Consider the following 25,021-nt stretch of genomic DNA (forward strand, 5'->3'; position numbering starts at 1 on the left):
TCGGTGTGTGTCGGTGTGTGTCGGTGTGTGTGTGTCTTGGTGTGTGTGTGTCTTGGTGTGTGTGTGTCTTGGTGTGTGTGTGTCTTGGTGTGTGTGTGTCTTGGTGTGTGTGTGTGTGTGTCTTGGTGTGTGTGTGTGTGTGTCTTGGTGTGTGTGTGTGTGTGTCTTGGTGTGTGTGTGTGTGTGTCTTGGTGTGTGTGTGTGTGTGTGTGTCTTGGTGTGTGTGTGTGTGTGTGTGTCTTGGTGTGTGTGTGTGTGTGTGTGTGTCTGTGTGTGTGTGTGTGTGTGTGTGTGTGTGTGTGTGTGTGTGTGTGTGTGTGTGTGTGTGTGTGTGTGTGTGTGTGTGTGTGTGTGTGTGTGTGTGTGTGTGTACCTTGGCCAGGTTGGTTAACACATTGAGACAGCACTTAGAGACGGTAATGTTCATGGTGTCTTTGGAACAGATGTTGATGGCGGTGCGTGGCTCGGGGAGAACTACGAAGTCATCCCCGGGAACAGGGCTCTTATCCTGCACAGGGCTGTTCTTCATCTGCAGGAGGAGGAGGAGGAGGAGGACGCGGTGAACACAAACACTGTATTAAGAGAGATACCAATCTATAGGTCCATCCATCCATCCATCAATACGAGGTCATTGAATTAAATACAAACGTCATTGTGTTTCTGAGTTTTGCTAATCTACAGCGTAATCATGTTTATATAGATTGAGGTTCCAAGGTTGGTTAGGGTTACTCAGCGTACCTCTAGGTTAAGGTTCCACTATGAGGTTGGTTAGGGTTACTCAGCGTACCTCTAGGTTGAGGTTCCACTATGAGGTTGGTTAGGGTTACTCAGCGTACCTCTAGGTTGAGGTTCCACTATGAGGTTGGTTAGGGTTTATCAGCGTACCTCTAGGTTGAGGTTCGTTACTCAGCGTACCTCTAGGTTGAGGTTCCACTATGAGGTTGGTTAGGGTTACTCAGCGTACCTCTAGGATGAGGTTCGTTACTCAGCGTACCTCTAGGATGAGGTTCGTTACTCAGCGTACCTCTAGGTTGAGGTTCGTTACTCAGCGTACCTCTAGGATGAGGTTCGTTACTCAGCGTACCTCTAGGATGAGGTTCGTTACTCAGCGTACCTCTAGGATGAGGTTCGTTACTCAGCGTACCTCTAGGATGAGGTTCGTTACTCAGCGTACCTCTAGGTTGAGGTTCGTTACTCAGCGTACCTCTAGGTTGAGGTTCCTTACTCAGCGTACCTCTATGTTGAGGTTCCACTATGAGGTTGGTTAGGGTTACTCAGCATACCTCTAGGATGAGGTTCGTTACTCAGCGTACCTCTAGGATGAGGTTCGTTACTCAGCGTACCTCTAGGATGAGGTTCGTTACTCAGCGTACCTCTAGGATGAGGTTCGTTACTCAGCGTACCTCTAGCTTGAGGTTCCACCTGCGTTTGCCGTCCTCCACTCTCTCTATCAGCGGTTCCCAGACAGCATGGGTCTCATTGAAGTAGTTCACCTGTCAACATATTCACACACTGTCAAAATCAGCATCCATCACATTTACATCAATTTCAATCAACACATTTTATTGATAATGAAATTCAAAAAACACAGGTAGTCAAAATGTTTATTTTTTATTTAACCTTTATTTAACTAGGCAAGTCAGTTAAGAACTAATTGTTATTTACAATGGCGGGCCTACCCTGGGCCAGACCCGGACGACGCTGGGCCAACTGTGTGCCGCCCGGGGGCCTACCTCCGGGCCAGTCCCGGACGACGCTGGGCCAACTGTGCGCCGCCCTACGGGCCCACCCCGGGCCTGACCCGGACGACGCTGGGCCAACTGTGTGCCGCCCTACGGGCCTACCCCGGGCCAGACCCGGACGACGCTGGACCAACTGTGTGCCGCCCTACGGGCCTACCCCGGGCCAGACCCGGACGACGCTGGGCCAACTGTGCGCCGCCCTACGGGCCTACCCCGGGCCAGAACCGGACGACGCTGGCTCCCTCTTGCACTGAGATGCAGTTCCTTTAGACCGCTGAGCCACACGGGAGCCCAATACACACATGAATACCAAAGATAACAAGTGTCCCTACATCAGTAGGTCATTCACAAAGACCAAAGAACAGCTGTTTGTCTGCCTACTGACTTCCTACAAAAACACCACATGACAAGCTCCTGTACGTACAGGAAGAGGACGTCCATTAGGATGATACTTGAGAGTAGTGTAAAAAAGCTCCAGTCCTCACCTCCAGGGTCATGTCAGAGCAGAGGTAGAGGAGGGAGGACCAGTTCTTGGCCGTCCCAGACAGAGAGCTCTCAGCCAGCAGCAGGGGGACCGTCCTGTGGCCCAGACCAGACTCCATGGTCACCTGAATAACCTTCACATCCACCTTGAAACTCTCCCCAAAGTTACGGCCGTCCTGGTCACTGAAACTCTCCGTCACCTGGATGGGAAAGTCATGTTTAGGTTTAATGTCATTTGTAGGTAGAGAATACAACAACAAAAGGTGCATAGTGGAGGTAAACGGAGAGCCCAAATGTTCCTGGGAGGACAGAAGGTTCTTGTATAGCGACAGATAGGGACAGAAGGTTATTGTATAGGGACAGAAGGTTCTTGTATAGAGACAGAAGGTTCTTGTATAGGGACAGAAGGTTCTTGTATAGGGACAGAAGGTTCTTGTATCGGGACAGAAGGTTCTTGTATCGGGACAGAAGGTTCTTGTATAGAGACAGAAGGTTCTTGTATAGAGACAGAAGGTTCTTGTATAGGGACAGAAGGTCCTTGTATAGAGACAGAAGGTTCTTGTATAGGGACAGAAGACACAGAAGGTTCTTGTATTGAGACAGAAGGTTCTTGTATAGAGACAGAAGGTTCTTGTATAGAGACAGAAGGCACAGAAGGTTATTTTATAGGGACAGAAGGTTCTAGACCTCAATAGAACATATTAAAGAGGTATTCAATTTAAATTCCAGTCAATTCAGAATGTAAACTAAATTCCTTTTCCGATTTTTCTGTACTTCCCGTATTGACTGGCATTTAAATGGAATCAAACCCCAACCGTAGTATCTATACCTATCTATAGTAGTATCTATACCTATCTATAATAGTATCTATACCTGTCTATAGTAGTATCTATACCTATCTATAGTAGTACCTATACCTATCTATAGTAGTACCTATACCTATCTATAGTAGTATCTCTACCTATCTATAGTAGTATCTATACCTATCTATAGTAGTATCTATACCTGTCTATAGTAGTATCTATACCTATCTATAGTAGTACCTATACCTATCTATAGTAGTACCTATACCTATCTATAGTAGTATCTATACCTATCTATAGTAGTATCTATACCTATCTATAGTAGTATCTATACCTATCTATAGTAGTACCTATACCTATCTATAGTGGTATCTATACCTCGCTGGCAGAGTCCACTCCCAGGAACCAGTAGTTGCAGGCGTAGATGTTCATGGTGGACCACAGGTTGCCGACCTCGGTCTTCTCCTCCTCTGCTGCCTCGTCTTTGGGCTTCGCCGTCATGGCTGCCGTGATGGTCCTCACTGTGTTCAGGATGACAGGGGAGATCTGAGAGAGGGAAGGGAAGAGCGTGTCAGGTATTTCTTTTCTACTTTTTTCTATCCTTTATTTAATTCGGAAGAAAGTCAGCGGGATTCTTGTGTGTGATGATCAATTGAAAATCTCGATCGCAAATGACGATCTCGATTGACGTCTATGTTCAGAAGAAGCCTCTCAGTGCATGAGGCGGTTCAATAATTCAAACCATTTCTCCCTCCCGAGTACTCGGAGCTAGAGGTCTTTATGGATCCACCTGTACCCGAATACCTGAGAGGGCCCGGATCCAGAACTCAAAATAATGTCACGGGTCTCGGGTATATGTCACGGGTCTCGGGTTATATGTCACGGGTCTCTCAGCGACCCGGAGTCAACAGGTAGGCTACAGCGACCCACGTCAGCTTCTTGTCCTGGTTTGATGCCGCCTCAGTTAGCCTAGCTAAGCTAACGTTAACTTCTCGACCTGCTTTGATGCCGCATCAGTTAGCCTAGCTAAGCTAACGTTAACTTCTCGTCCTGGTTTGACGCCGCCTCAGTTAGCCTAGCTAAGCTAACGTTAACTTCTCGTCCTGGTTTGACGCCGCCTCAGTTAGCCTAGCTAAGCTAACGTTAACTTCTCGTCCTGGTTTGACGCCGCCTCAGTTAGCCTAGCTAAGCTAACGTTAACTTCTCGTCCTGGTTTGACGCCGCCTCAGTTAGCCTAGCTAACGTTAACTTCTCGTCCTGGTTTGACGCAGCCTCAGTTAGCCTAGCTAACGTTAACTTCTCGTCCTGGTTTGATGCCGCCTCAGTTAGCCAAGCTAGCTAACTTCTCGTCCTGGTTTGATGCAGTCCAAGCCAAGTATTACGTAATCATATTTGATGATAAATAACCTAGCTACGGCAGATATTAGTCTATTGTAAATAAATGTTTATTATTTATGCAAATGAAGTCCGGGTGGGAAAGCCCCAGGTCCATTTGGACCCGTGAAGACCTCCTACTCAGAGCACATTGGTATTGGTACTCAGAGCACATTGGTATTGGTACTCAGAGCACATTGGTATTGGTACTCAGAGCACATTGGTATTGGTACTCAGAGCACATTGGTATTGGTACTCAGAGCACATTGGTATTGGTACTCAGAGCACATTGGTATTGGTACTCAGAGCACATTGGTATTGGTACTCAGAGCACATTGGTATTGGTACTCAGAGCACATTGGTACACTCTGCCATAACTTTTTATGTAAGGATGCAACCTACTTTGATAATGACTTCCTCCACAGTCACACAGCCGGAAAGCGGTTGGTTGGGGTGGGTTTTGGTTTCCAGGAAGACAGAACACGGACGTAGCACCTGAAGACCAATGAGAAAGAAGCATTTAGGGAGTTGGATTCAATTCAAATATACTTTCAAGGAAAACGTATTAAAAAGGCAATAGGAAATAGCTTTGAATCATGCTTCTATCCCAGCTGATGCTTCACAGTAGTGACATTAGATGCAGTGTCGAGGGTCTTCAAAAAAACGTCTCTATTAAAGCTATTTTATGCTCACCGTAGTGACCACCTTGGTCTCATTGGTCCTGATGAAGGGACAGGCCAGAACTTTGAGCTCTCTGAGGTTGGCCGTCATGCTTTGTCCCCCAGGGGCCCCGGGCCCTCCCCCAGGGGGCCCTCCCCCAAGGGGCCCTCCCCCAGGCTCTAGCATCAGACTGAAGTCACATTGGAAGGAGGCAACCAGCGCCGGAGCGTCGGCTCTCATCAGGTTAGCCACAAACACCACCTCTGGGTCTAGTATGACTGCACGCAGCTTGGTCCTGGGACTGGAGCCTGGGGGAGAGAGGAGGGGAGGAACATCACCCCACCACCAAACATATCCTAATATTGGGTATGGAGGGTAGAGAGAGAGGAGAGGAGGAACATCACCTCACCACCAAACATATCCTAATATTGGGTATGGAGGGTAGAGAGAGAGAGAGAGAGGAGGGGAGAAACATCACCCCACCACCAAACATATCCTAATATTGGGTATGGAGGGTAGAGAGAGAGGAGGGGAGAAACATCACCTCACCACCAAACATATCCTAATATTGGGTATGGAGGGTAGAGAGGAGGGGGAGGAACATCACCTCACCACCAAACATATCCTAATATTGGGTATGGAGGGTAGAGAGGAGGGGAGGAACATCACCCCACCACCAAACATATCCTAATATTGGGTATGGAGGGTAGAGAGAGAGGAGGGGAGGAACATCACCCCACCACCAAACATATCCTAATATTGGGTATGGAGGGTAGAGAGGAGGGGGAGGAACATCACCTCACCACCAAACATATCCTAATATTGGGTATGGAGGGTAGAGAGGAGGGGAGGAACATCACCCCACCACCAAACATATCCTAATATTGGGTATGGAGGGTAGAGAGAGGAGAAACATCACCCCACCACCAAACATATCCTAATATTGGGTATGGAGGGCAGAGAGAGAGAGGAGGGGAGGAACATCACCCCACCACCAAACATATCCTAATATTGGGTATGGAGGGGACAGAGGAGGGGAGGAACATCACCTCACCACCAAACATATCCTAATATTGGGTATGGAGGGTAGAGAGAGAGGAGAAACATCACCCCACCACCAAACATATCCTAATATTGGGTATGGAGGGCAGAGAGAGAGAGGAGGGGAGGAACATCACCCCACCACCAAACATATCCTAATATTGGGTATGGAGGGGACAGAGGAGGGGAGGAACATCACCCCACCACCAAACATATCCTAATATTGGGTATGGAGGGTAGAGAGAGAGGAGGGGAGAAACATCACCTCACCACCAAACATATCCTAATATTGGGTATGGAGGGTAGAGAGAGAGGAGCGGAGAAACATCACCTCACCACCAAACATATCCTAATATTGGGTATGGAGGGTAGAGAGAGAGAGGAGGGGAGGAACATCACCCCACCACCAAACATATCCTAATATTGGGTATGGAGGGCAGAGAGAGAGAGGAGGAACATCACCTCACCACCAAACATATCCTAATATTGTGTATGGAGGGTAGAGAGAGAGAGGAGGGGAGGAACATCACCCCACCACCAAACATATCCTAATATTGTGTATGGAGGGTAGAGAGGAGGGGAGGAACATCACCCCACCACCAAACATATCCTAATATTGGGTATGGAGGGCAGAGAGAGAGAGGAGGAACATCACCTCACCACCAAACATATCCTAATATTGGGTATGGAGGGTAGAGAGAGAGGAGGAACATCACCTCACCACCAAACATATCCTAATCACTCCACACCAAAACACTGCAGCCATCACAATACCATCACTCCACACCAAAACACTGTAGCCATCACAATACCATCACTCCACACCAAAACACTGTAGCCATCACAATACCATCACTCCACACCAAAACACTGCAGCCATCACAATACCATCACTCCACACCAAAACACTGCAGCCATCACAATACCATCACTCCACACCAAAACACTGCAGCCATCACAATACCATCACTCCACACCAAAACACTGTAGCCATCACAATACAATACCATCACTCCACACCAAAAGACTGTAGCCATCACAATACCATCACTCCACATCAAAACACTGTAGCCATCACAATACCATCACTCCACACCAAAACACTGTAGCCATCACTATACAATACCATCACTCCACACCAACACACTGTAGCCATCACAATACCATCACTCCACACCAACACACTGTAGCCATCACAATACCATCACTCCATACCAACACACTGTAGCCATCACAATACCATCACTCCATACCAAAACACTGTAGCCATCACTATACAATACCATCACTCCATACCAAAACACTGCAGCCATCACTATTCAATACCATCACTTCACACCAACACACTGTAGCCATCACAATAACATCACTCCACACCAACACACAGTAGCCATCACAATACAATACCATCACTCCACACCAAAACACTGTAGCCATCACAATACAATACCATCACTCCACACCAAAAGACTGTAGCCATCACAATACCATCACTCCACACCAAAACACTGTAGCCATCACAATACCATCACTCCACACCAAAACACTGTAGCCATCACAATACCATCACTCCACACCAAAACACTGCAGCCATCACTATACAATACCATCACTCCACACCAAAACACTGTAGCCATCACTATACAATACCATCACTCCACACCAAAACACTGTAGCCATCACTATACAACACCATCACTCCACACCAAAACACTGTAGCCATCACAATACAACACCATCACTCTACACCAAAACACTGTAGCCATCACAATACCATCACTCCATACCAAAACACTGTAGCCATCACAATACAACACCATCACTCTACACCAAAACACTGTAGCCATCAAAATACCATCACTCCACACCAAAACACTGTAGCCATCACAATACCATACCATCACTCCACACCAAAACACTGTAGCCATCACAATACCATCACTCCACACCAAAACACTGTAGCCATCACAATTACCATCACTCCACACCAAAACACTGGAGCCATCACAATACCATCACTCCACACCAAAACACTGTAGCCATTACAATAGCATCACTCCACACCAAAACACTGTAGCCATCACAATACCATCACTCCACACCAAAACACTGTAGCCATCACTCCACACCAAAACACTGTAGCCATCACAATACAATACCATCACTCCACACCAAAACACTGTAGCCATCACTATACAATACCATCATTCCACACCAAAACACTGTATCCATCACAATACAATACCATCACTCCACACCAAAACACTGTAGCCATCACAATACAATACCATCACTCTACACCAAAACACTGTAGCCATCACAATACCATCACTCCACACCAAAACACTGTAGCCATCACAATTACCATCACTCCACACCAAAACCCTGTAGCCATCACAATACCATCACTCCACACCAAAACACTGTAGCCATCACTCCACATCAAAACACTGTAACCATCACAATACAATACCATCACTCCACACCAAAACATTGTAACCATCACAATACAATACCATCACTCCACACCAAAACACTGTAGCCATCACAATACAACACCATCACTCCACACCAAAACACTGTAGCCATCACAATACAATACCATCACTCCACACCAAAACACTGTAGCCATCACAATACAAAACCATCACTCCACACCAAAACACTGTAACCATCACAATACAATACCATCACTCCACACCAAAACATTGTAACCATCACAATACAATACCATCACTCCACACCAAAACACTGTAGCCATCACAATACAATACCATCACTCCACACCAAAACACTGTAGCCATCACAATACAACACCATCACTCCACACCAAAACACTGTAGCCATCACAATACAACACCATCACTCCACACCAAAACACTGTAGCCATCACAATACAACACCATCCACTCTACACCAAAACACTGTAACCATCTCAATACATTACCATCACTCTACACCAAAACACTGTAGCCATCACTCCACACCAAAACACTGTTGCCATCACAATACAACGCCATCACTCCACACCAAAAGGAAATCCTATGAGCATTGAACGGCTGTATAGTTTTCTGGTTGTCATTTATCTCCCCCCTCTCTCTCTCTCTCTCTCTCCCCTTACCTGTTCTGGGGTCAGTGTTGGCTCTATCCCGAAGCTGGGGTGGCTGGGAGGTCTTGGCCAGGCCTGGCAGGGCTAGCTTGGTGTTAGTGGGCACGTCCTGGGCGGAGCTCTGGGGCAGGGCCTGGATGAAGAAGTCTGCCACTGCCATGAGAAACTCAACGCTGGCACACAGATAGAGCTTCTGTACCACCGCCACCACCTGGCGCTCGCCGGCGCTCTGCGTGTACGCCACGTCTATCATGGCTTCCTCGCTCGCCTCGTCACGCTTACCCAGCATCCTGAGGGGTTTGGGCAAACGTGAGGTTACATATCACAATCAATCAATACAACAATCGATACATTGAGACCGACCCGACTGGTACTACACAGAACACAACCCAGTAGTATTGAGATCGACTGGTACAGAACACAACCCAGTAGTATTGAGACCGACCAGACTGGTACAGAACATAACCCAGTAGTATTGAGACTGACCCGACTGGTACTATACAGAACACAACCCAGTAGAATTGAGACTGACCCGACTGGTACAGAACACAACCCAGTAGTATTGAGACCGACCCGACTGGTACTATGCAGAACACAACCCAGTAGTATTGAGATCGACTGGTACTATGCAGAACACAACCCAGTAGTATTGAGATCGCCTGGTACTATGCAGAACACAACCCAGTAGTATTGAGATCGACTGGTACTATGCAGAACACAACCCAGTAGTATTGAGACCGACCTGACTGGTACTGTACAGAACACAACCCAGCAGTATAATTCAGGAGTTTAACCTGAGGTAGCCTCCACCCCAGCCGTAACTCTCCCAACGACAACATGGTGTGACGCCTGGTGGGGCGAGACTCACCGTGAGGTAACTCTCTGTACGCCTGTCCTCATGTCGTCCAGGGTGCAGGCTGTGAGGATGGTAGAGACCTCCATGGACCCGTTATTAAACATCTTCCCTGAAGCCTTCATCAGGTGAAAGGTCAACTCCCCCAGACACAGCCTCTCCTGGTGTTGAGACACAGCCGATACCTTGGAAATGGGGAAACAAAGACATTCAATCTGTCCATTAACCAATCAGCAGACCCCTACCTAGAGTCATTACAATCTGTCCATTAACCAATCAGCAGACCACTACCTAGAGTCATTACAATCTGTCCATTAACCAATCAGCAGACCCCTACCTAGAGTCATTACAATCTGTCCATTAACCAATCAGCAGACCCCTACCTAGAGTCATTACAATCTGTCCATTAACCAATCAGCAGACCACTACCTAGAGTCATTACAATCTGTCCATTAACCAATCAGCAGACCACTACCTAGAGTCATTACAATCTGTCCATTAACCAATCAGCAGACCACTACCTAGAGTCATTACAATCTGTCCATTAACCAATCAGCAGACCACTGCCTAGAGTCATTACAAGGTCATTACCACAGAGTCATTACCACAGAGTCATTACCACAGAGTCATTACCACAGAGTCATTACCACAGAGTCATTACCACAGAGTCATTACCACAGAGTCATTACCACAGAGTCATTACCACAGAGTCATTACCAGAGTCATTTTGGACAGTAATGACTGGGCTACATCACCTATAGATACGTACCTGTTTAGTGAGACTGGGCTACATCACCTATAGATACGTACCTGTTAAGTGAGACTGGGCTACATCACCTATAGATACGTACCTGTTTAGTGAGACTGGGCTATATCACCTATAGATACATACCTGTTTAGTGAGACTGGGCTACATCACCTATAGATACGTACCTGTTTAGTGAGACTGGGCTACATCACCTATAGATACGTACCTGTTTAGTGAGACTGGGCTACATCACCTATAGATACATACCTGTTTAGTGAGACTGGGCTACATCACCTATAGGTACGTACCTGTTAAGTGAGACTGGGCTACATCACCTATAGATACGTACCTGTTTAGTGAGACTGGGCTACATCACCTATAGATACGTACCTGTTTAGTGAGACTGGGCTACATCACCTATAGATACGTACCTGTTTAGTGAGACTGGGCTACATCACCTATAGGTACATACCTGTTTAGTGAGACTGGGCTACATCACCTAGAGATACATACCTGTTTAGTGAGACTGGGCTACATCACCTATAGATACGTACCTGTTTAGTGAGACTGGGCTACATCACCTATAGATACGTACCTGTTTAGTGAGACTGGGCTACATCTCCTATAGGTACGTACCTGTTTAGTGAGACTGGGCTACATCACCTATAGGTACGTACCTGTTTAGTGAGACTGGGCTACATCACCTATAGATAAATACCTGTTTAGTGAGACTGGGCTACATCACCTATAGATACGTACCTGTTTAGTGAGACTGGGCTACATCACCTATAGATACGTACCTGTTTAGTGAGACTGGGCTACATCACCTATAGATACGTACCTGTTTAGTGAGACTGGGCTACATCACCTATAGATACGTACCTGTTTAGTGAGACTGGGCTACATCACCTATAGGTACGTACCTGTTTAGTGAGACTGGGCTACATCACCTATAGATACGTACCTGTTTAGTGGGACTGGGCTACATCACCTATAGATACGTACCTGTTTAGTGGGACTGGGCTACATCACCTATAGATACGTACCTGTTTCGGGTCATTAGAACTGAGACTGGGCTACATCACCTATAGATACGTACCTGTTTAGTGAGACTGGGCTACATCACCTATAGATACGTACCTGTTTAGTGAGACTGGGCTACATCACCTATAGATACGTACCTGTTTAGTGAGACTGGGCTACATCACCTATAGGTACATACCTGTTTAGTGAGACTGGGCTACATCACCTATAGGTACATACCTGTTTAGTGAGACTGGGCTACATCACCTATAGGTACATACCTGTTTAGTGAGACTGGGCTACATCACCTATAGATACATACCTGTTTAGTGAGACTGGGCTACATCACCTATAGATACATACCTGTTTAGTGAGACCGGGCTACATCACCTATAGGTACGTACCTGTTTCGGGTCATTAGAACTGAGACTGGGCTACATCACCTATAGGTACGTACCTGTTTCGGGTCATTAGAACTGAGACCGGGCTACATCACCTATAGATACGTACCTGTTTCGGGTCATTAGAACTGAGACCGGGCTACATCACCTATAGATACGTACCTGTTTCGGGTCATTGCTGTACAGGACCAGTCCCAGGGACTCTATGTTGAAGATAAACGTCATGGTTTCGAGGGGTTCCTCTTCTTCCTGTCGTTCTGGAAGTTCAACCGTGTTCTCTACACCGTCTGAAGGAACGACGACAGAACAGAAACGTGCTCAGAAGAATTAACGCGCTCGGGACTCACGTCGATAACATTACACACATGACCTCTGACCTTTGGCGTAGTCTGTTTTGAGCATCGGCGTGGTCTTGTGTGTCAGGGCTGTCGTGTCGGGGCTAGGGTGTTGGTCTGGCTGCAGACCGCTGGCTTCTCCAATGTTCTCCATCAGGATCCTCAACAGAACTGTTAGGTCGTCCTGACTCAGGGCAACCTGGGGAGAACAGACGACAGAGAGGATATGTAGCTAATGCTAATGTCACTAATACTAGTTCACCTGAAGAGACACAAGCACAGAGAGGATGTAGCTGTAGCTAATGGTTGCTAATGCTAGTTAACCTGAAGAGACAAGATCAGAGAGGATGTGGCTGTAGCTAATGCTAATGGTTGCTAATGTCACTAATACTAGTTAACCTGAAGAGACAAGCACAGAGAGGATGTAGCTGTAGCTAATGGTTGCTAATGCTAATGTCACTAATACTAGTTAACCTGAAGAGACACAAGAACAGAGAGGACGTAGCTGTAGCTAATGCTAATGCTAATGCTAATGCAGCTGATAAGTAGAGGAGCCCGAATTAACTTGAGGACAGACAGGAGACATATAGGATGGAGCTGTAGCTAATGCTAATGTTGCTAAAGCCAATAATTCTGTAGCTATTTCCGCGTTCACATCATTTTGGCGTGATCGGAGGAACATCTTGCTAATTCGGAGGAATGACTTGGGAGCGTTCACTTGCTCGGAGATCGGAAGCAAGAACCATTCTCACCATTGACAGACGAAATCGCGGCAATGTTTGTTGAACACGGCATAAGGTAATACAAAGTCGATTTACTGTTTAACGGATTTTGAAAAGTGAGGTGAGCGAGCAGATAAAATAAAAAATTATATTTAAAATATACACAATTTTGAACGCCTTGTAAAAATACAAATCAATCTTATTTAGTGACATCAGCACGACATTTTAGTCATTTGGTATAATGTTTTTGGAATGACAGTCATAGTCACATTTTTTGAAAAATTGAAGTGATAGCTGAAATATATTTTTATTTTTTTTTATTTTTTTTTATTTTACCTTTATTTAACCAGGCAAGTCAGTTAAGAACAAATTCTTATTTTCAATGACGGCCTAGGAACAGTGGGTTACCTGCCTGTTCAGGGGCAGAACGACAGATTTGTACCTTGTCAGCTCGGGGGTTTGAACTTGCAACCTTCCGGTTACTAGTCCAACGCTCTTAATCACTAGGCTACCCTGCCACTGAAATATATATAGCAGCCCACTAAAGTAATCAGACCCATTCTGACTATAATCAACTGCCTCAGCTTGCATTCTATATTTAACACGTCTCCCACTAGCTGATAACTAAAGGAGCATCTAAATAACTCGAGGACAGACAGGAGACGTGTAGGATGGAGCTGTAGCTAATGCTGCTGATAACTAGAGGAGCCTCTAAATAACTCGAGGACAGACAGGAGACGTGTAGGATGGAGCTGTAGCTAATGCTAATGCTGCTGATAACTAGAGGAGCCTCAAAACAACTCGAGGACAGACAGGAGACGTATAGGATTGAACAGTAGATTGAACCGAATCCCAACTACTACAACGGCAAAGTGAATCATTAGTTTAATCAAAAACAAGGGTCTAAAAGAATCGATTCATATGAATCATATGATTTTTATGTGAAGCAGGGCATTCGTTACACTGTAAAGCAACTTTGTTAGGCCTAATGCTAATGTCACTATAGGTAAAGCTAATGTTGCCTTTGCTAATGCTAATGTTGCTATAGGTAAAGCTAATGTTGGCTTTGCTAATGCTAATGTTTCTAATGCTAACTTTGCTACTGCTAATGTTGCTATAGGTAAAGCTAATGTTGGCTTTGCTAATGCTAATGTTGATAATGATAATGTGGCCTTTGCTACGGCTAATGTTGCTATAGGTAAAGCTAATGTTGCCTTTGCTAATGCTAATGTTGCTATAGCTAAAGCTAATGTTGCCTTGCTAATGCTAACGTTGCTAATTCCGCTGGCAATTTCACATTTTAGTCATTTAGCAGACACCCTTATCCCGAGAGACTTACAGGAGCAATTAGGGTTAAGTGCCTTGCTCAAGGGCACGTGGATCTAGTCAGCTCCGGGATTTACACCAGCGACCTTTCGGTTACTGGGCCCAACGCTCTTAATCGCTAGGCTACCGGCCTTGATTATCTTACTGTCAAACCCTAGAGGACTGTATCAAGTACCTTACATTCCAAACCAGGCTTGCAAGCAGAAGTCAGAAGTTAGTTAGTGTGACTAAATCATCAATGCTCGGCTGTTATGGTTTAAGGGACGAAGCTACTTCAAGTCTAAAGGAAGGTGACGATATTGCACAACTTACCAATACCATTCTCGAACCAGAGGTCAACCATCAATATGACTAAATCATGAACGCTCAGCTATTATGACTTGAAGGAAATAGTTATTTCAGGTATCAGAGAGGGTGACATTACTACACGAGTAAAGATAACTTCCATCAACTTCTCTGCTACAATACAAACATCTTGGTATCAAAACAGATCTTTATCTAACCACTCCTTTCGAGGGAAAGACATGATTGTAGTTACTGTTATCTATCTCCTACCTTCGTGGGCTGTGGGTCTCTATCTACCTCTATGGTGGTTCCTGTTATCTCCTACCTTCATGATCTCTGTCTACCTCTATGGTGGTTCCTGTTATCTCCTACCTTCATGATCTCTGTCTACCTCTATGGTGGTTCCTGTTAACTCCTACCTTCATAGGCTTGAGGTCTCCCTCTACCTCTATGGTTCCTGTTAGCTCCTACCTCCATGGTCTGTCTACCTCTACGGTTCCTGTTATCTCCTACCTTCATGGGCTTGAGGTCTCCCTCTACCTCTATGGTGATTCCTGTTAGCTCCTACCTTCATGGGCTGTAGGTCTCCCTCTACCTCTATGGTTCCTGTTAGCTCCTACCTTCATGGGCTGTGGGTCTCTATCTACCTCTATGGTGATTCCTGTTAGCTCCTACCTTCATGATCTCTGTCTACCTCTATGGTTCCTGTTAGCTCCTACCTTCATGGGCTTGAGGTCTCCCTCTACCTCTATGGTTCCTGTTAGCTCCTACCTTCATGGTCTCCCTCTACCTCTATGGTTCCTGTTAGCTCCTACCTTCATGGGCTTGAGGTCTCCCTCTACCTCTATGGTTCCTGTTAGCTCCTACCTTCATGGGCTTGAGGTCTCCCCTCTACCTCTATGGTTCCTGTTAGCTCCTACCTTCATAGGCTTGAGGTCTCCCTCTACCTCTATGGTTCCTGTTAGCTCCTACCTTCATGGGCTTGAGGTCTCCCTCTACCTCCATGGTTCCTGTTAGCTCCTACCTTCATGGGCTTGAGGTCTCCCTCTACCTCTATGGTTCCTGTTAGCTCCTACCTTCATGGTCTCCCTCTACCTCTATGGTTCCTGTTAGCTCCTACCTTCATGGGCTTGAGGTCTCCCTCTACCTCTATGGTTCCTGTTAGCTCCTACCTTCATGGGCTTGAGGTCTCCCTCTACCTCTATGGTTCCTGTTAGCTCCTACCTTCATGGTCTCCCTCTAACTCTATGGTTCCTGTTAGCTCCTACCTTCATGGTCTCCCTCTACCTCTATGGTTCCTGTTAGCTCCTACCTTCATGGGCTTGAGGTCTCCCTCTACCTCTATGGTTCCTGTTAGCTCCTACCTTCATGGGCTTGAGGTCTCCCTCTACCTCTATGGTTCCTGTTAGCTCCTACCTTCATAGGCTTGAGGTCTCCCTCTACCTCTATGGTTCCTGTTAGCTCCTACCTTCATAGGCTTGAGGTCTCCCTCTACCTCTATGGTTCCTGTTAGCTCCTACCTTCATGGTCTCCCTCTACCTCTATGGTTCCTGTTAGCTCCTACCTTCATGGGCTTGAGGTCTCCCTCTACCTCTATGGTTCCTGTTAGCTCCTACCTTCATGGGCTTGAGGTCTCCCTCTACCTCTACGGCGGCCATCTTCTGGTACCATGCTGCAGCCAGGTTCCTCTTCACTGTTAGGAGCAGGTTGACAGGCTCCAGCAGCTCAGTACTGGGCTGAGAGTCTTGTTCCATGTAAATCCTAACGAGAGAAAGCTAAATTACAGACAAGGATAGTTAGACAACTTGCTTATTTAGCTACAGTATTAGGGTGGTATCCAGACTTTCATACCATTCCTGTAACAACCCAGGGATGTAGCCAGCAGACCATCTACTGTAGCCAGCAGACCATCTACTGTAGCCAGCAGACCATCTACTGTAGCCAGCAGACCATCTACTGTAGCCAACAGGCCATCTACTGTAGCCAGCAGACCATCTACTGTAGCCAGCAGACCATCTACTGTAGCCAGCAGACCATCTACTGTAGCCAGCAGACCATCTACTGTAGCCAGCAGACCATCTACTGTAGCCAGCAGACCATCTACTGTAGCCAGCAGGCCATCTACTGTAGCCAGCAGACCATCTACTGTAGCCAGCAGACCATCTACTGTAGCCAGCAGACCATCTACTGTAGCCAGCAGGCCATCTACTGTAGCCAGCAGGCCATCTACTGTAGCCAGCAGGCCATCTACTGTAGCCAGCAGACCATCTACTGTAGCCAGCAGGCCATCTACTGTAGCCAGCAGACCATCTACTGTAGCCAGCAGGCCATCTACTGTAGCCAGCAGACCATCTACTGTAGCCAGCAGACCATCTACTGTAGCCAGCAGACCATCTCTGTACAGCAGCACCATCTACTGTAGCCAGCAGACCATCTACTGTAGCCAGCAGACCATCTACTGTAGCCAGCAGGCCATCTACTGTAGCCAGCAGACCATCTACTGTAGCCAGCAGACCATCTACTGTAGCCAGCAGACCATCTACTGTAGCCAGCAGACCATCTACTGTAGCCAGCAGGCCATCTACTGTAGCCAGCAGGCCATCTACTGTAGCCAGCAGACCATCTACTGTAGCCAGCAGACCATCTACTGTAGCCAGCAGACCATCTACTGTAGCCAGCAGACCATCTACTGTAGCCAGCAGGCCATCTACTGTAGCCAGCAGGCCATCTACTGTAGCCAGCAGACCATCTACTGTAGCCAGCAGACCATCTACTGTAGCCAGCAGACCATCTACTGTAGCCAGCAGACCATCTACTGTAGCCAGCAGACCATCTACTGTAGCCAGCAGGCCATGTACTGTAGCCAACAGGCCATCTACTGTAGCCAGCAGACCATCTACTGTAGCCAGCAGACCATCTACTGTAGCCAGCAGGCCATCTACTGTAGCCAGCAGACCATCTACTGTAGCCAGCAGACCATCTACTGTAGCCAGCAGACCATCTACTGTAGCCAGCAGACCATCTACTGTAGCCAGCAGACCATCTACTGTAGCCAGCAGACCATCTACTGTAGCCAGCAGACCATCTACTGTAGCCAGCAGGCCATCTACTGTAGCCAGCAGGCCATGTACTGTAGCCAACAGGCCATGTACTGTAGCCAGCAGACCATCTACTGTAGCCAGCAGGCCATCTACTGTAGCCAGCAGGCCATCTACTGTAGCCAGCAGACCATCTACTGTAGCCAGCAGACCATCTACTGTAGCCAGCAGACCATCTACTGTAGCCAGCAGACCATCTACTGTAGCCAGCAGACCATCTACTGTAGCCAGCAGACCATCTACTGTAGCCAGCAGACCATCTACTGTAGCCAGCAGGCCATCTACTGTAGCCAGCAGACCATCTACTGTAGCCAGCAGGCCATCTACTGTAGCCAGCAGGCCATCTACTGTAGCCAGCAGGCCATCTACTGTAGCCAGCAGACCATCTACTGTAGCCAGCAGGCCATCTACTGTAGCCAACAGGCCATCTACTGTAGCCAGCAGACCATCTACTGTAGCCAGCAGGCCATCTACTGTAGCCAGCAGGCCATCTACTGTAGCCAGCAGGCCATCTACTGTAGCCAGCAGGCCATCTACTGTAGCCAGCAGGCCATCTACTGTAGCCAGCAGGCCATCTACTGTAGCCAGCAGACCATCTACTGTAGCCAGCAGGCCATCTACTGTAGCCAGCAGACCATCTACTGTAGCCAGCAGGCCATCTACTGTAGCCAGCAGGCCATCTACTGTAGCCAGCAGGCCATCTACTGTAGCCAGCAGGCCATCTACTGTAGCCAGCAGGCCATCTACTGTAGCCAACAGGCCATGTACTGTAGCCAACAGGCCATCTACTGTAGCCAGCAGACCATCTACTGTAGCCAGCAGGCCATGTACTGTAGCCAACAGGCCATCTACTGTAGCCAGCAGACCATCTACTGTAGCCAGCAGACCATCTACTGTAGCCAGCAGACCATCTACTGTAGCCAGCAGACCATCTACTGTAGCCAGCAGGCCATCTACTGTAGCCAGCAGGCCATCTACTGTAGCCAGCAGGCCATGTACTGTAGCCAACAGACCATCTACTGTAGCCAGCAGACCATCTACTGTAGCCAGCAGACCATCTACTGTAGCCAGCAGGCCATCTACTGTAGCCAGCAGGCCATCTACTGTAGCCAGCAGACCATCTACTGTAGCCAGCAGACCATCTACTGTAGCCAGCAGGCCATCTACTGTAGCCAGCAGGCCATCTACTGTAGCCAGCAGGCCATCTACTGTAGCCAGCAGGCCATCTACTGTAGCCAGCAGGCCATCTACTGTAGCCAGCAGACCATCTACTGTAGCCAGCAGGCCATCTACTGTAGCCAGCAGACCATCTACTGTAGCCAGCAGACCATCTACTGTAGCCAGCAGACCATCTACTGTAGCCAGCAGACCATCTACTGTAGCCAGCAGGCCATGTACTGTAGCCAACAGGCCATCTACTGTAGCCAGCAGGCCATCTACTGTAGCCAGCAGGCCATCTACTGTAGCCAGCAGGCCATCTACTGTAGCCAACAGGCCATGTACTGTAGCCAGCAGGCCATCTACTGTAGCCAGCAGGCCATCTACTGTAGCCAGCAGGCCATCTACTGTAGCCAGCAGGCCATCTACTGTAGCCAGCAGGCCATCTACTGTAGCCAACAGGCCATCTACTGTAGCCAGCAGGCCATCTACTGTAGCCAGCAGGCCATCTACTGTAGCCAGCAGGCCATCTACTGTAGCCAGCAGGCCATCTAACAACTAACGGTAGTCAGACGGTTCTTTGAGAATCAACTCTAACAACTAACGGTAGTCAGACGGTTCTTTGAGAATCAACTCTAACAACTAACGGTAGTCAGAGGAGTTGGATAGCGTTCATACAGATCTGGGACCAGGCATTAAATCTTTGCTTTCTGATCTGGGACCAGGCATTAAACTGTTACTATCTGATCTGGGACCAGGCATTAAGCCATTACTATCTGATCTGGGACCAGGCATTAAACCGTTACTATCTGATCTGGGACCAAGCATTAAACCCTTGCTTTCTGATCTGGGACCAGGCATTAAACCGTTGCTTTCTGATCTGGGACCAGGCATTAAACCCTTGCTTTCTGATCTGGGACCAGGCATTAAACCCTTGCCTTCTGCACTGATGAAGCAAAAGACAACTGTGTTAAACAGAATGCACTGACCTGGACAGTTTGAGCTGTGTGAGCTGTACGTCCATGTGGTCAATGACAGCAGGAAGTGGACATCCCTCCACAGCAAGAAGAGAGAAGCTGTTGCCCACGGTGATGAGCCCCAGGTCCACCTCCAGTGCATTGTGTGAGGTGGAGGACTGAGGGATGATGATGAGAGGGGCCTTCAGCCTGATGTCCATGGAGAGACGGAAGCTCTTCTGGGCAAAGTCCCTGATGCTGGAGGCCGCCTTCTCTGCTGCCTGGGCCGTGGCCACACTCAAAGCGTCTTTGGCCGTCTGGAAATTGTTGCTGAAATTCTAAAGAGACGGAAAACACGGATGAGTGAAGTTCTTTAGCGGAAAGGGTACGAGGAAGGAATCAAAGTGGAGACCGAGCTAGGACGGCTATACTTCCGGAAACTTCTCATGTTTTCCCAGGAATCCCTGTCAGATGATTCCTGAAATTAGTAAGGTATCGCTGAACTGGGAATCATCCAACCAGGATTCCCAAAATTAGTAAGGTATCGCTGAACTGGGAATCATCCAACCAGGATTCCTGAAAAAACCCAGGAACTGAAGAAAGAGAGTCTCTGCACACTTAAATACAAAGATCAGTTTTAAATACTCAAGACCGTTGTCAGAGATTTCTCCAGTAGCAATGCTGAGACTCACCAGCAAAGACATGACAAACTCCAGTACCCACGCTGAGACACACCAACTCCAGTACCCACGCTGAGACTCACCAACAAAGACATGACAAACTTGTGGAGGTAGACGACTTGGACACAGCCCACGTTGAGCTGGACCTTCCCGTCCGTCTTGGAGGTGTCTGCGTAGCCGGCACCCTCTGTCGCCTTGGGGGTCAGACTCATACTGAAACTAAACACCTCGTCTCCTACGATAGAGATGGCCTGCAACGGAGAACCAAACCGGTAAACTCAACTGCAATATTTCACCGGGGTTGAATGATATACTGTCGCATCGCCCTCCGTCACTGAAATCTTTCGTGGTTTTACTTCGCGACTTACCTTTTGTGAATACTTTTGGGTCAACATTAATGACGATGAAATCCCGAAGGCGGGCAGAGATGTGGGTTTGAGGCCCTTGCATCAGGAGGGATCCATTGAAACCTGTACAACAAGATAAAATGTTGATCTGATGCTAACATCAATTCAGAAAAAGGTCAACAGCAAACCACACAAGCACAAGACACTTAAATAACCCCCCCCCCCCCAAAAAAAAATATTTTTGGGACTTTCATCATATCCAAACTTTGGCTGAAATCCCGAAAGCCCTAGATGATAATCAAATGTAAGTGTAGCTGTATAAAAGACAACATTGTGTAGCCTCTGAGGGTTCTGTACGGGCCCCTGAGGGTTCTGTACGGGCCCCTGAGGGTTCTGTACGGGGCCTCTGAGGGTTCTGTACGGGGCCCCTGAGGGTTCTGTACGGGGCCCCTGAGGGTTCTGTACGGGGCCCCTGAGGGTTCTGTACGGGGCCCCTGAGGGTTCTGTACGGGGCCCCTGAGGGTTCTGTACGGGGCCCCTGAGGGTTCTGTACGGGCCCCTGAGGGTTCTGTACGGGCCCCTGAGGGTTCTGTACGGGCCCCTGAGGGTTCTGTACGGGGCCCCTGAGGGTTCTGTACGGGCCCCTGAGGGTTCTGTACGGGCCCCTGAGGGTTCTGTACGGGGCCCCTGAGGGTTCTGTACGGGCCCCTGAGGGTTCTGTACGGGCCCCTGAGGGTTCTGTACGGGCCCCTGAGGGTTCTGTACGGGCCCCTGAGGGTTCTGTACGGGCCCCTGAGGGTTCTGTACGGGCCCCTGAGGGTTCTGTACGGGGCCCTGAGGGTTCTGTACGGGGCCCTGAGGGTTCTGTACGGGGCCCTGAGGGTTCTGTACGGGCCCCTGAGGGTTCTGTACGGGCCCCTGAGGGTTCTGTACGGGGCCCCTGAGGGTTCTGTACGGGGCCCCTGAGGGTTCTGTACGGGCCCCTGAGGGTTCTGTACGGGCCCCTGAGGGTTCTGTACGGGGCCCTGAGGGTTCTGTACGGGGGCCCTGAGGGTTCTGTACGGGGCCCCTGAGGGTTCTGTACGGGTCCCCTGTACAGGGTTCTGTACGGGGCCCTGAGGGGCGGCCCCCCCTGAGGGTTCTGTACGGGCCCCTGAGGGTTCTGTACGGGCCCCTGAGGGTTCTGTACGGGCCCCTGAGGGTTCTTACTGGGCCCCTGAGGGTTCTGTACGGGCCCCTGAGGGTTCTGTACGGGCCCCTGAGGGTTCTGTACGGGCCCCTGAGGGTTCTGTACGGGCCCCTGAGGGTTCTGTACGAGCCCCTGAGGGTTCTGTACGGGGCCCTGAGGGTTCTGTACGGGCCCCTGAGGGTTCTGTACGGGCCCCTGAGGGTTCTACGGGCCCCTGAGGGTTCTGTACGGGCCCCTGAGGGTTCTGTACGGGGCCCTGAGGGTTCTGTACGGGCCCCTGAGGGTTCTGTACGGGCCCCTGAGGGTTCTGTACGGGCCCCTGAGGGTTCTGTACGGGGCCCTGAGGGTTCTGTACGGGGGCCCTGAGGGTTCTGTACGGGGCCCCTGAGGGTTCTGTACGGGTCCCTGAGGGTTCTGTACAGGGTTCTGTACGGGGCCCTGAGGGTTCTGTACGGGCCCCTGAGGGTTCTGTACGGGGCCCCTGAGGGTTCTGTACGGGGCCCCTGAGGGTTCTGTACGGGCCCCTGAGGGTTCTGTACGGGCCCCTGAGGGTTCTGTACGGGCCCCTGAGGGTTCTGTACGGGCCCCTGAGGGTTCTGTACGGGCCCCTGAGGGTTCTGTACGGGCCCCTGAGGGTTCTGTACGGGCCCCTGAGGGTTCTGTACGGGCCCCTGAGGGTTCTTACGGGCCCCTGAGGGTTCTGTACGGGCCCCTGAGGGTTCTGTACGGGCCCCTGAGGGTTCTGTACGGGCCCCTGAGGGTTCTGTACGGGCCCCTGAGGGTTCTGTACGGGCCCCTGAGGGTTCTGTACGGGCCCCTGAGGGTTCTGTACGGGCCCCTGGGTTCCCCTGAGGGTTCTGTACGGGCCCCTGAGGGTTCTGTACGGGGCCCCTGAGGGTTCTGTACGGGGCCCCTGAGGGTTCTGGCCCTGAGGGTTCGGGCCCCTGAGGGTTCTGTACGGGCCCCTGAGGGTTCTGTACGGGCCCCTGAGGGTTCTGTACGGGGCCCCTGAGGGTTCTGTACGGGCCCCTGAGGGTTCTGTACGGGCCCCTGAGGGTTCTGTACGGGCCCCTGAGGGTTCTGTACGGGGCCCTGAGGGTTCTGTACGGGCCCCTGAGGGTTCTGTACGGGCCCCTGAGGGTTCTGTACGGTGCCCTGAGGGTTCTGTACGGGGCCCTGAGGGTTCTGTACGGGGCCCTGAGGGTTCTGTACGGGCCCCTGAGGGTTCTGTACGGGCCCCTGAGGGTTCTGTACGGGCCCCTGAGGGTTCTGTACGGGCCCCTGAGGGTTCTGTACGGGCCCCTGAGGGTTCTGTACGGGGCCCCTGAGGGTTCTGTACGGGGCCCCTGAGGGTTCTGTACGGGCCCCTGAGGGTTCTGTACGGGCCCCTGAGGGTTCTGTAAAGGCCCCTGAGGGTTCTGTACGGGGCCCCTGAGGGTTCTGTACGGGGCCCCTGAGGGTTCTGTACGGGCCCCTGAGGGTTCTGTACGGGCCCCTGAGGGTTCTGTACGGGGCCCTGAGGGTTCTGTACGGGCCCCTGAGGGTTCTGTACGGGCCCCTGAGGGTTCTGTACGGTGCCCTGAGGGTTCTGTACGGGGCCCTGAGGGTTCTGTACGGGGCCCTGAGGGTTCTGTACGGGGCCCCTGAGGGTTCTGTACGGGGCCCTGAGGGTTCTGTACGGGGCCCTGAGGGTTCTGACGGGCCCCTGAGGGTTCTGTACGGGCCCTGAGGGTTCTGTACGGGCCCCTGAGGGTTCTGTACGGGCCCCTGAGGGTTCTGTACGGGCCCCTGAGGGTTCTGTACGGGGCCCTGAGGGTTCTGTACGGGGCCCTGAGGGTTCTGTACGGGGCCCTGAGGGTTCTGTACGGGGCCCTGAGGGTTCTGTACGGGGCCCTGAGGGTTCTGTACGGGGCCCTGAGGGTTCTGTACGGGGCCCTGAGGGTTCTGTACGGGGCCCTGAGGGTTCTGTACGGGGCCCCTGAGGGTTCTGTACGGGCCCCTGAGGGTTCTGTACGGGCCCCTGAGGGTTCTGTACGGGGCCCCTGAGGGTTCTGTACGGGCCCCTGAGGGTTCTGTACGGGGCCCCTGAGGGTTCTGTACGGGCCCCTGAGGGTTCTGTACGGGCCCCTGAGGGTTCTGTACGGGCCCCTGAGGGCGGGCCCCTGAGGGGTACGGGCCCCTGAGGGTTCTGTACGGGGCCCTGAGGGTTCTGTACGGGCCCCTGAGGGTTCTGTACGGGCCCCTGAGGGTTCTGTACGGGCCCCTGAGGGTTCTGTACGGGCCCCTGAGGGTTCTACGGGCCCCTGAGGGTTCTGTACGGGCCCCTGAGGGTTCTGTACGGGCCCCTGAGGGTTCTGTACGGGCCCCTGAGGGTTCTGTACGGGGCCCCTGAGGGTTCTGTACGGGCCCCTGAGGGTTCTGTACGGGCCCCTGAGGGTTCTGTACGGGCCCCTGAGGGTTCTGTACGGGCCCCTGAGGGTTCTGTACGGGGCCCTGAGGGTTCTGTACGGGCCCCTGAGGGTTCTGTACGGGCCCCTGAGGGTTCTGTACGGGCCCCTGAGGGTTCTGTACGGGCCCCTGAGGGTTCTGTACGGGGCCCTGAGGGTTCTGTACGGGCCCCTGAGGGTTCTGCCCTGAGGGTTCTGGGCCCCTGAGGGTTCTGTACGGGTTACGGGGCCCCTGAGGGGT

The 25,021-nt window shown here is 50.1% G+C and overlaps 1 protein-coding gene across 1 annotated transcript in view; it reads right to left on the minus strand.

Annotated features, from left to right (window-relative positions):
• LOC124021149 (vacuolar protein sorting-associated protein 13C-like) overlaps nt 1-25,021 on the minus strand; it is a gene marked incomplete at its 5' end in the record, with an annotated part of 165,885 nt that overhangs the window by 96,122 nt on the left and 44,742 nt on the right. Inside the window, 14 exon segments of the mRNA XM_046336501.1 lie at nt 374-529; nt 1,404-1,493; nt 2,228-2,425; nt 3,407-3,574; nt 4,805-4,897; nt 5,096-5,370; nt 9,225-9,502; nt 10,081-10,250; nt 12,400-12,524; nt 12,615-12,771; nt 16,522-16,666; nt 20,151-20,455; nt 20,881-21,048; nt 21,179-21,267. Of these exon segments, the coding sequence (XP_046192457.1) occupies nt 374-529; nt 1,404-1,493; nt 2,228-2,425; nt 3,407-3,574; nt 4,805-4,897; nt 5,096-5,370; nt 9,225-9,502; nt 10,081-10,250; nt 12,400-12,524; nt 12,615-12,771; nt 16,522-16,666; nt 20,151-20,455; nt 20,881-21,048; nt 21,179-21,267 (2,417 nt within the window).

This window comes from Oncorhynchus gorbuscha, unplaced genomic scaffold (genome assembly GCF_021184085.1).
Source record: "Oncorhynchus gorbuscha isolate QuinsamMale2020 ecotype Even-year unplaced genomic scaffold, OgorEven_v1.0 Un_scaffold_1064, whole genome shotgun sequence".
Classification (NCBI taxonomy): domain Eukaryota; kingdom Metazoa; phylum Chordata; class Actinopteri; order Salmoniformes; family Salmonidae; genus Oncorhynchus; species Oncorhynchus gorbuscha.